This window comes from Triturus cristatus, chromosome 5_2, assembly GCF_964204655.1.
Source record: "Triturus cristatus chromosome 5_2, aTriCri1.1, whole genome shotgun sequence".
In the NCBI taxonomy this organism is placed as follows: domain Eukaryota; kingdom Metazoa; phylum Chordata; class Amphibia; order Caudata; family Salamandridae; genus Triturus; species Triturus cristatus.
In genome coordinates, this window is record NC_140588.1 from 253,502,710 (window position 1) to 253,515,549 (window position 12,840).

The following is a 12,840-nucleotide window of genomic DNA, read 5'->3' on the forward strand; positions in this document are numbered from 1 at the left end:
AACTAATAAGTGATGAGTAGATCAGTATATGATTCACTATTGTTTCTGACTCTCTGCCTACAAAGGTAGGAACTGCCTGCATGCTAGGTATAACCCCTTCCCGGGAGTGTCAACAGATTCAACTGGTTCTCTTGAGTAGTACGTTCAAAATGGGTAGCTGGGGGATCATCGTCAAAGGCTAAATCCAGAAAAATATGGCAAGGTCCTGAGCTTGGATGGATGTTAAATTCGCCCATAACCACAATCGAAGTATTCAAAGTAAGGCCTGCACCAGGAGTCACTAAGGAGGTTTTGAGTTTCTCTATAACAAAGCCCAGATTAGAGCTAACAACAGAATGAGGAGTATGGCCATTGGAATTATAGATGTTTACGATTAATTTCATGGATTGATCTAAAAAGGAGAGTAGGACCGCCAGTACATATTGACCATATGTCTCCACCTTAGTCATGACACAATTTAATGCTGATGAAATTAAAATACACAACCCAGACTTTGCTCTCCCTGAAGGGGATGTTTTTGCCAGCTGAAAGAAATTACCAAAATCATCCAAAAAGGGGTGGTCTTATGAGACCAGGTTTCCTGCAGGGCCAAAATATGAAAAGATTTGATAACATCTAGCCAATTCGGATTCTTAGTCTATGCTTCCAGCCCAGCTTTATTCCATGAGAAAAACTCAAACTGATCCCTAAGGTTAGGCCCTGTGGGATAGTCAACCATATCCTCGCCCATCTAGACACGATCATCCTCAGGCTTAAGGGGTGATGGCCAGTCTACCTTCTCAAGAGAATCAAGGACCTTAAACCTATTAGAAAGACTAAAAGGGGAAGACTGCTCCCTAAAAGGCCTTGGGTGTGTCTCTTGGGGATCCGGAGGCACCCGTGGGTGATGAGAGCTAGTGGTTCACACCCCAAGGGCAGGCCCTGGCTTATAGAAAAACCCCAACGGACTTAGCCCAATGCACAAGCGTTCTGTCCCTTGAAAAGAATTTAGGATTCTGCCTGTAGCTTACCTGTCACTGAAATTCCCCATGACGCAATCACCAATGACCAACTTGGGACCTTAAACCAACCAATCCCACTCTTCACACCATATTTATTGTGTGTGAATACTGGTGTCAGCCCCTGCCCTCTTAGAAAATCAATTAGTTATTTATTCTTGAGCTGTGGATACCTCTCATGAGTATTTGATATAAGTGGGGGCCCACACACTAAAATTGCTTCATATAAGTACAATTGGGTGGAACATTTACTTAGTCATCCCTAGGAAAAAATTCCCCAGTACTCGCCCCAGACCCTGGTATGAATAATTGAATTAGTACTGGGTCCTGATACCAAAGTGTGGGTGGGGGGCTCTGTTTTGATTGCCAGCCTTTGAATTATCAGAACAGGTGTTCTGTGCCATTTGAATACCCCCTTAACATATAGATTGAAAAGTTGGAACGGAGCATATGGGGGTATGGAGGCTGTATGAATAGGAGGAGGCGAAAAATTTACATTGGCATGAGCAACCTAAACCCAAGAGGTAACTGAACAGGTAGCATGATTAGATTGAGCATCTGCACAAATACGATTATTACAAGACTCTCTGGCAGAAGCTTTTTCATTAGGCTGTTATTAGTTGCAATGAGGTACATCATCCTCGTGTTTAGAGAAAGAACAACATCTTTAACCCATTCCATGTGTCGGATCGCCAGGAGCCGTCCGACGCCACCAGAAAATCCCTCAGGTGTGGGAACCAGAGGGATTTTCTTTCCCATCTGAACAGCCTCGGGAACTGGGGAAGACTTTTTCCAGCTCCTGAGGCAGTTCAGGTTTTTTTCCACTAAAATGACGATCAACGCGCTCGTAGCACTCATGTAATTTCAGTGAAACTGAAATGATTCGATCAGCTAGTTTCAGTTTCACTGCCTCTGTGCTCATGGCGCTATCTCAGCCCCCTGAGCACCGAGGCAGATTGGAGAGTTGGAGAGGTATCATTGGAAAGAGGAGAATCTCCCCTTTCCAATGGTACCCCTCCCTAGTGGATCCCTGCTTGGGGATCGCAACAGGAGGGTGACCTCAAGCAGGGATCCTCCCACTAGGCCCCAGGGAGGGGATGAGCAGCCCCTTGGGCAAAGGGCCCTTGCTCCCCCCACATTTTTTGGGCATATTCAGTCCCGGGTGTCTAGTTTTCAGACATGTGTGGGTTTGGTAGGTTTCCCTAGATGGCCGCCGAGTCCGGGACCAAAACCGCAGGTGCCCTCCTTGCAAAACCAAGCTTGGGGGATGAAGTCCACTTTAGCCTGAGGTCCTTAGGACACAAGGGGACCTCATTGCCACACCAGCAGTGCGCCAAGAGGCGCATGTGCAGAGTGGTGTTAAAAGGGGCGTGGCCTCCGACCAACTTTCAGCAGTCCCACTGTGTGGGGCTTACTGGAGGTAACAGGTGGGCTAGTTAGCTCCTAAGGACCTTCAGCAGTGAAGGGGACTTCATCCCCTAACCAAGAGCATTCCAGGAGGCGCGCTTGCAGAGTACTGGAGAAAGGAGGTGGGCCTCCAGCGAGTAGCTGGCTTTGTTTTTTTTGTATTTTAGGAAGGGGGGCTGTGTGACCCCCCTTCCCTTTCACCCTTTTTGGCCCTGGGACCCCATCTCCCGGGGCCTGACTCATTTTTTTTCCTTTTATTAAAATAAAAAGGGAGGGGGGCCAACTACCATATTCTTCTTGATTCCACACTCAATTTAAAGGAAGAACTACCTCAGGCTGTAAAACTCAAAGGACCAATAAATCTGATTCAGAATGCCGGTTCTGTGAGGAAAGATAGGCCGTTGACTCTCAGCAACTAGCTGGAGCGATCAAGGAGCATTAATGCGCTTGTTTTGATATGGGCATGTACTAATGGTTGATGCACTTCGGGCCATTACATTGAATGCCCTTTTTCATTGAAGATTTGTTGGTCCTTTGAGCTATTCAGCCTGAGGTAGTTCTTCCTTTAAATAGAGTTTGGAATCAAGAAGAATATGGTAGTTGGCTGTGCACCATATGTGTGGATATGAATTTTTTCATAATTCGCGATTGAAGTCAAAACATATTCTTACAGAAGATCCTTTATAACGAGGCTACCGTGATTATCTACGCGGCATCACACACTTGCTTCTAAAGTCCTGATGAAGACCCCATAGCGATGGTTTGACTACTTTGCACTTTAAATAGGGGGTCGAAACGTTGACATACTTAAAAATCAAACGTCTTAGTCCCTGCTGAACATTGAATGTCTCACTAAATGTAGAGTTTGAGCATAGGACGATTATTAATGAATTTGACGTTGATACTGTGAACATTACGTTTTTGTTGATAGGATTGTCTTTGTGCTATGTGTATGTAATTTTTTTTATTGTTTACCACATTCTCACTATCCATTGTGTTGTAATTGTCTTGAATAATACTGTGTGTGTATATATATGTCATACCTTTGTACATTTATATATTGAATTATTTACATTTCACTATTTTGTCAGTGTCTTTCGTATATTTTGAAAGATTGGGAGAATTACTTTTCTAGTTTCATTAATTGGATAACCTTCTCACTAGGCAGGTGGTCAAATATAAGTTATTAATTATTGCTTTTTGATAATATGTTGTAGCAGAACCATTGTTCATTTATTGCAATTGCACCCAGGTTCTGTGTATTACTGGGTTCCCCCATTGATATTAAAGGGCCCATAACAAAGGCCCGAATCTGAGGGGTCATCAGGCCTCCTTTTGTTGGAGTCTCCTGGCTGGGAGCGGTCAGAAGCCTCACACCTATATGCAAAAGCAGCAGAGGGGTGTTGGAAGCCAGAGTCCCAGTCCCGCACTACTGTCACCAAGTGCGTGACCCGGGGCTCACCACTCAACGTTAGGCCAAGTAAGGACACCGTTTCAGATAGCCCTGCTCACCCCCTTAGTAGCTTGGCACGAGCAGCCAGGCCTATCTCCAAGGCATGAGTGTTCAGTATGTGCAACCACGCCCACAGCAACCCCCTGGTGACACCACAAATGGACTCCTCACAAGTTTGATAAAACGGGTATAATCTTTATACAAATAGATATATGATCAGACCACACGATACGTAAGCCAACATAGAATAAAGGGTAATATTCATTCCAGCTGGCTGGTAGGTTCAAATCCCAACCACCGCTTTCAAAATGCTATGCTGGTCGCAATGCTAGAATCACACACGTTGCAATAGACAAACAATAGTGCACTGCGTAACGATATAATCCTGGGCTGGACAAAGGAGATATAATACAATGCGTAACAATACACCCCGTTACCTGCAATTAAGAAATAATGCAATGTGGGCCGCTACAATCATGTACTTGGCAGGGGAGTATTAATGCAATGTGTAGCGCTACAATCGTGTACTTCGTTAGGCAATAATAATGTCAGGCATCATAAGACAGTCCGGCAGTTCATTAGCAGCAATGTTGACAATGTATTTTGCTACAATCAGCCTCTTCAATAACAGTTGCCCCCTACACGGTTTAACGATGACACAGAGTACAGCTTATTACTCTGGTCCCTGTACTGCCACTCCTTTCGTCAGTACGGGCCTCACTCTGAGCTAAAGCAAAAGGCTCACGTCTTCAGAAGGACTGAGAGGTCAAGAGAGTGCCCCTCCAAGCCCGCCCCCCGCCCAGGTAGTAATCCACGTTACCTGGGGGCACAACCCCACTCTCCTCTCCTCCTTCCTTGAATTGGGCCTGCCGTGCAGAACTCTCTCAACGGGCCTCAGCAGCTCGGCCTGGCAGCTCAGCTCTTCCGAGGCTGCCGGTCTGGGCCACGACTGTTAGGAAGGTCTCAGGCGGACACAGGGCACACGTATCCCACACCCCTGAGATTACTTTTATTCCGGCTGCACATTCACCACCGCACCCTCCGGGTCTCCTCTGGCATGAAGCCACACACACAACGCTGATGGGACTTCACGTCGAGTCCGAGTGCACACTCACCAGGCATTCCTCCTTGCGGTCTCAGTTAGCACCAAGACACGCTCACCGCGCTGCAGACTCACTTTCTTCTGGTGCACATGATGATCAGCCGATCACCTCCACAGTCCCAGGTTGAACCGAATCACGCACGCTGCTTCACTGAGACTTACTCCAACTCTGGTGCCCCGATATCCCAGTGCTCTTCACCAACGCCTTTGGCTGCACCTCGACACGCTCACCGTGTCCGAGACTCACTTCTCCTCCGGTGCACTTGATCACCAGGCGCTATTCACCAACACGTTCGATGCACCCCGACACGCACCCTGCACGTCCGAGGCTCACTCCACTTCTGATACACACGTTGGTCAGGTGCTCCTCACCAACGCCACCTCTGCACCACGACCCGCACCCTGCACTTCTGAAACTTACACCACCTCCGATGCACACACCGACCACACGCTCCTCACCAGCGCCTGCAGTGCACCACGACATGCACCCCGCACATCCGAGTCTCACTCCAGCTTTGGTACACACACTGGCCAGGCGCTCTTCACTAATGTCTGCAGTGCATCACGACACACACCAAGCGCGTCCGAGACTCACTTCAGCTTCGGTGCACACGTTGACCATGCGCTCTTCACTAACGCCTCCTGTGCACCATGACACGCACCATGCGCATCTGAGTCTCACTCCTCCTCCGTGTGCCCAAGATCACAGGGCACACCTTTGAGGGTCTCAAGCTGCCACAACACGCGCTCACCGCGTCACTTGAAACTTCTCTGGAAACCTTTATATTCCTGTGTTTCCAAACAGGGAGCCAGCTCACCTCGGGCCCTTGGGGTTACAAGACACAGCACAAAGCACAGTCTTCATCAAGCAGGGGGACCCAGCGCCTCCAAGCACTGTCCCAACAGCCTCTTCCTTGGTTAGAGCAGAAAACTGGAGACCAGCCCCAGATCACAAAGCAAGGATTGGTCTTTCCCCAGCAGTCTCTTCAGTTGCTCCATCTTTAGCAGAGGTTCCTCTTGACCACAAAAACGGGTCCAAGCCTTTTCAGTCCCAATCCATTTCTGTTTCATTCCAACGTTCAGGGGTTTCAGCTCTCCTAGTTATAGCCCTTAATGTCTTTGACGTTCGTTGTGCTCAGGGGTCCCTGACCCCTCCCTAAATAAGTTCTGGGTGTCTCCCTCCCAGTGTCACCTTTCTCCCTTTGATACTGGGGGTCTGGATCCTTAATCACTCAGCAGGAGATGGGTCAATTTGTTTATAGCACAAGCCCAGGCCTTTTCACCTCCCAGGCTTTTCCTCCCCCTACTCTCCCGATGCAGGGCAGCCTGGTGCCATCTCAACCCCTCCCTGAGTCAAGACCGCTCCTAGCTCCTCTCACCTCTCAGATCCAGACAGTCAATCCACATTCAGCAGAGACACACAGAAATGCTTAAAGCACAAAACTCAGCCACTTTCTAAAAGAGTAGTTTCTGAACACACAGTGACAAAACCACTTTCATAGAAAGATGTGTTATGACACTGTGAGTTCATACATACTAAACTTCACCTCTCCATTATAAACTTACAGGAAACTAGGCTAACAAAATATAATACCCAGCCTCCCCCATTCTATCCTATTGGCAGAATGGCCTTTCACCAGTGAAAATGAAATGGAGTGTTTTTCACTGTCAGGACATAACACACACTTCAGTATATGTCCTGCCTTTTACCTACACTGCACCCTGCCTAGGGGTTACCCGGGACCTACCACAGGGGTGCCCAGTGTGTATGCAAAAGGGAAAGTAAGGCCTGTCAAGTGGTTGCACTTGTCAGGACAACATGCTAACTTAGCAAACTGCATGCAGGCCCTACACTGAAGGCCTGAGTTCCCTTCTCCGCGCACCTTTGCATTACTAGCTCCGGCACACACAGTGGACATCACTAGGGACTTTACTAGTAAGGCAAACATACCAATCATGGCCAACCAATTACCATTACACTTTACATAGGGAACACTTGTACTTTGACACTGATCAGCAGTGGCAAAGTACCCAGAGCATCTAAATTGGCAACTCTATGTCAGTAAAACGGTCTAGGGGGAAAGCAAAAAGTTTAGGGAACTTTAGCCAAAAAGGCCAAGTCCTACAAGGGGAAACAATGGCTCACACCTTGTTAGCACTTCACACATACTTAAGAGAGGCCGCTTTTCATTTTGTTCAGTCTGTGTTTACAAGATATGCATTCACTGTAAACATGTCAGATGTGTTGGTCTTTCCCTGTATTTACACAAATTAAATGTATTTTATATATTGCTTACTACCCTTGAGGAGGTGTTGAAATAATTTAAGTACCACTATTTTTTTTTTAAAGCACTATGGGTAAAGGAAGTTTACGCAGACAAAAGGCAGCATTGGTTTTTGTGTAGCTTACAAAAGTGTGAATCTTCTGCCTAAATCAGGAGGGTTTCCCTATATACTCGAAATATGCTCCAATGTACTCATGATAGACATGCTAAACATATATGTGAGGGCTTAATCTGATGTCACTTCTTATGATGCCACTTCCTGTGATGTCACATGCCGTGATGTCACGTGCCGTGATGTCACGCGCTGCTGTGTCATATGCCGTGGTGTTACACGCCGTGATATCAAGTGCTGTAATGCCACTTGCATTCTGATTAACTAGGTTAGTCCCCCCACTTATTTGTTTAGAACGTGTGCCCTGGTCACATGCCTGGAATGAATTTCAACCCTTACTGCTCAAATGCTCTAAAAAAGCAGACTCGCAGTCTCCAGTCACCGAAGCCCTAGTCCAGTCAAGCGAAAACAAAAATATCAGAAAATATTTACATGTTGACATTTGAACCGAAAAACACCTATACAATGACAAAGCGAAACCATTAAATGAAAATGTAAACTGCCCTCTTCGAAATCAGGGGGCAGATTTACAAGTTCCTTGCGCCACTTTTGCGTCACTTTTAATATGGAAAAAGTGACGCAAAAGTGGCACAAGGGGCTTGTAAATCTGCCCCCGGTATTTAAAAATGCGCTATGACTCGCACTGCTCAGAGGGCTAAATACTAAACAGAACGTTGGTTTCCAGTTATGCATAATCAAAGGCCAGCCTTTTCATGTCGCGAGGCGACCTCGGCCAGCAAGCCCCAGCAGATAAATTGTACACCATGAAGACCATAGCCAGAAGAAAGAACGAACATAAAACCTTGGAATTAGCCCATGTGAATAGAATGTGCCAGGCACAGAACCCCAACAATTGATTGCACGTCAAGGCATTCTTTCTCTATTCAGGAAACGATAACGCACTTACCGACTTCAGACATTTCGGGAACACTTGCGGTGTAAATCTCCTTTGTAAATTTTGGCTCATTGTCATTGATGTCATGGATTTTAATGATGAATTCCGACTCGGGTTCCACTTGCACGCCGGTCTTTTTGTTTATGGCCTTGGCACGCAGCACGTACTGGGCGCGCTCCTCTCTGTCCAATCGCTTCGCGGCGTGGATATCTCCCGTGTGTTCATCTATCACAAACACGCTGCCAGCCCCGTCTCCTGACAGAATGTATTTTAAATTTCCATCTCCTTTATCCTGATCAGTGTGAAGCTTCAGGGAGGAAGAAAGAAAGCATTCTATGAATAAATGCATTTCTACGCCAAACGGAATCACTCACACTACATGTCAATAGGATCTTGACTCTAATAAGGGTCAGCAGTGACTTTCATTCGACAAACTGAATGGAAAGAGCATATCGGACGGTAAGAAGCCTCTCCATGCACATTGAAAACGCACAGAATGCCTTGAAAGATGCAGTGCAGCATGATTCGAATTCAAAACCTTTGATAGATACAAGAATATATTTTGAAGTGCATCCACCAATAAAAATAACTTCATTTTTTTTAAGAGGTCTGGACAGCAAGATGTTTTTTTCTGCATGACTTATCTATACATCTGGTCACCTGAAATGAACTGGGGGCCTGATCTATGGCATATTGGCGAAGGGCAGTGCAATGCCAAAGTGAAAGGGAAGGAATGCACCTGATTTAAGCAATACAGAGCCAGATGTAGCAAAGGATTTATCCATTCTTTATCTTAGAAAAAATGTGTTGGTACATATGGCCCAAAGTGTATTCCTGTCATTTCTACCTGTGCTGGTGCTGTTTTGGCAGCCTAGCGCACACGTAAGCATGGTGCAAGGGTGCCTCAGTTGCAGGTAGGGTTATTTTTGTGCAGGAAGGGGCACCTTCACACAAAAACCATCCTAAGAGGCATTTTCCTCTTTCTATGTGTGCTGAAGAATGCAGCACACATGGGTTGACGAAAGATTGCTGCAAAACAAACATTTCTCCTTGTTATGCCTCACCTCAAGAGGCGTACCAATTTGACTCTTCCCCAAGTTTACATCAAATTGTAAATCTAGGGCAGCCTCAAATTCCATGGGTGTTGCGTGGGAAACCGCATTTGTGTATTTTATTGTGTGTGGCTAGTCGTTTGGTCACTGTGCGTGAAAGTTTGTGCTTTAATGTACAGCCTAGTTGGCACCTATTCTTCCACTTAATGTAAACTGAGGGGCCTATTTATGAGCCGGTTTGCAATAATGCTTTTACACCACACAACGTATGACTCTTGTATTGAAAATAATAATATTTCAATACAAGGATGCCCGTCAGAGATACTAATGTATCGATGATCGGAGTGTCAATGGGATCCTAAGAAAACTTTTGGGATAAGAATCCAAACTAGGTTGGTTCAGTGCAAATGCTTAATCACTAAATTATCTTGTGATCTGGCCCCCAGGGTAAATTTTCAGTCAGACTTTCAATTTATGTCTTTAATCTGAACACTCGTCTTTGGTCTTTTTCAAACTTTTTCACTTGTGTGTTTGTGTTCCATATGGTGAACTGACATTTTCGTGGTTGCGCGCCCACATCTGAGATTACTGTGGTGCTCACAGATTCTGGTTTTTATTTTGCGGGTGGTCATCCCTATTTAATGTAGATTGCAAGGGCACGTTATCATATAGACTATTCGTTGGGCGTTACAATTGGTGAAATGTATTCATTCCCAGGTGTTATTGCTGTTAAATATAATCAGTTTGGTTGTCTGAGTGAGATGGCAGACCCTGCAACTTCCACATGTGGGATGTCCTTTTATTGGGGTAATAAACCCCTGGTTCTCACTTATGTCATTTGTTTTACGTGGTCATGTGTGGACTAACAGGTCCCTAAGACTGCGCCCCCATTTATTAGGAACATGGGTTTTGAAATTTGTAAAGTCACACTATTCAGTGCGCTTCAGCATTTGTTTATGATTTTGCTCACTAGGTTAGATGCTACACTGTAAGTTGTGATGCATATTGGTCTTCTTTCACTTTCGGAGGTAGGGTCTCTAGTAGTGCCTCTCTGTGGTTGTTCTTGTCTTGTTTGGGAACACTCATGCAACACCCATGGAACTCGTTGCCTTACTCCAGATTTATGGAGCCATCGGGGACACGCAAAATGAACTTGCGTGGCTTCATAAATCACATGTAATATTTGCATCACTCTTGCACCACGTTATGTGGTGCAAGAGCGACACAAACTGGCTCATAAATAGGCTCCTTCGTTTCAACAAAGGAAGGCGCATTTCATGGGCCATATCATGATCAGTTCAAAAAGTATTAAAAGGCTATCACTAAAGACACAACAAAAGGCTCAACAGAACTACAAATCCCAAGATAGAAAACCAAAACTTGTACTGGGTGACTTAAGTAGGTCTAGAATCTGTAGAAATTCAGCATGCATATTTAAATTTCAGTACTTGAGAGCCTCTGTGGCTCAGAAATCAAACGAAAGTAACATGATTCAACTTGTAATTTTGGAATGCATAGTTTGCAGAAATAAACAGTGATACGACTCAAAATAACTTCGGATTAGAACCCCTGTTGAATAGGGCCTTAAGATTGCTGTGTCGTTTCCATACCTGTATGTTGTCTGATGAATCAATAAGCGCTTCTGCGCTAATTTCAAGAGAACGCCTATGCACACACCTATGATTCAGTGTAAAAATCAAAGGAATGTGCATATCCCTGTGTAAATGAAGTGTGCAAACAGTTGTTTCACAAGTGCATTTGGATCATGACACGATCCCAGGCAGGCAGAACTAATGCTGTTAAACCGCAGCCAACTAACTATGGAGATGTGATACTGAAACTGTTGCAAAACGGTCGTAATGTGAACTGCTATGTAGTGAGCATTGAGACTCCAAGGGGCAGATTTACAAGCCCCTTGCGCCAGTTCCCATGTTAAAAGTGGCGCAAGGGACTTGTAAATCTGCCCCCAAGTATGTTCAAGGTGGTGAGAGATGGAAAGAAATTGTTTACATTTTCAATGGGTGAGAGAAGAACTTGTAGAACACATATTTTCGCCTGAAGACTTCATGCCACTAGAACTGATAACTACCAGTCTCAGACAACAAAATGATAAAAAATAAAGGAGTGCCTTCTGAAAATGCTATAACTGTGCATCTAGTGCAGATGAAGTGGGCAAGCATTTTGAAGTGAAGGTGAGGTTATAGAAAAGGAGCCCCCCCCACGTCAAAGTTTGTTCTTTGGAAACAGGGCACAGCCAGTAAAAAAAGTGAACCTAACCATAGGAAACACTCTGGTATGAATGGCAAACATTTGTTCAAAAACCTTAATTTGAAATTAACAAGAGCAGACCATTGCCTTAATCTGACAGGGCAGCATGCATACACTCCCCATTAGCATGATATTTATTGGTTAGTATTGAAAGTCTAAACTGATGCCAGCTAGAAGTGGAATGTATCCATACTAAGGATCTTACAATGAGTTCACACTTCACAAAAAAAAACTAGTTTACCGTTTGGCCTGGCCGTCCTCATCACTCGCAAACACAAGATGATGGACCAAGTAATGAAACTTTTCAAACACTCACACCCAGTCAAAAGATCTGGTTTCAATCTATCATTCGTTTGCTCACCATGCCACCAAAGGTTAGTCCCAGCCATATGCAAATCAGTATTGACCCTGCACCCCATAGCCCCTCTGATCTGGCCATTGAGGGGTGATACCCCAAAACCGGTCCCAGGGTGCTTGTTTCTAGTCCGGGGAGGACCTGGCCTGGCAGTTTGGTCTGGACTGTCCCCATGGGGAGCAGGGTCAAGACTGGTTTGTGTATGGCTGGGTCTAAACTGAAATGGCATGGGGAGCAAAAAACGATGGATCTAGGGCCAGATCTCTAGTGGGGTGAATGTTTGACATTGTTCAGCATTCTGTCCATCATTTATTCCTTTTGAATCCTCATCACTCATCAATCAGCATGCCTCTCAATGAATATAAATTGCTTCATTCATATTGCCAGACGCCTCATGATTGTAGTGCTATTGTTCAGTGGAGCAGAGTTAGAAGATTGCTGTCCTTTAGATGTTGTGGTGTCATGTGGAACACAAAAAAGTGATGAACTACTTTAATTAGTTTCAGCCTCTGGTAATTAGTCAGGGCCACATTTCAATCCATCGCCTTTTGGCCACCATGCCTTGTCAGACGTTAGCCAGCATAAAATCAGCTTTGTTCCTGGTCCAATAGGAACAGCTCCACCTGAACTGCCAGATCAGATCTTCTCTGAATGTCATATGGAGTGACATTGACTTGGTGAGAGTAATAATTCTGAAAAACAGTGACTGAGAGAATTGCAGACTGACCAAAGTTTTTCCAGTAAGGAACAAAATGAGCTTTTAACTTGGTGTTCATATTGAAGCTCACAGTGACCAAATACTATCAGACCCAAGGAGAATCCTAGAAATCTGATAATATTGTGACACGAAAATGGGTAATTTTAAAGCCAGCACATGCGTTTTCCTGTCGGCTCTCTCCAATCCCTGACTGGC

General features: G+C 45.1%; 1 protein-coding gene across 1 annotated transcript in view; it reads right to left on the reverse strand.

Annotated features, from left to right (window-relative positions):
* Positions 1-12,840, reverse strand: part of LOC146822848 (cadherin-9-like) — an 860,888-nt gene that overhangs the window by 407,755 nt on the left and 440,293 nt on the right. Inside the window, exon 3 of the mRNA XM_085607025.1 lies at positions 8,265-8,559. Within this exon, the coding sequence (XP_085463151.1) occupies positions 8,265-8,559 (295 nt within the window). The remainder of the gene's footprint in view (positions 1-8,264; positions 8,560-12,840) is intronic.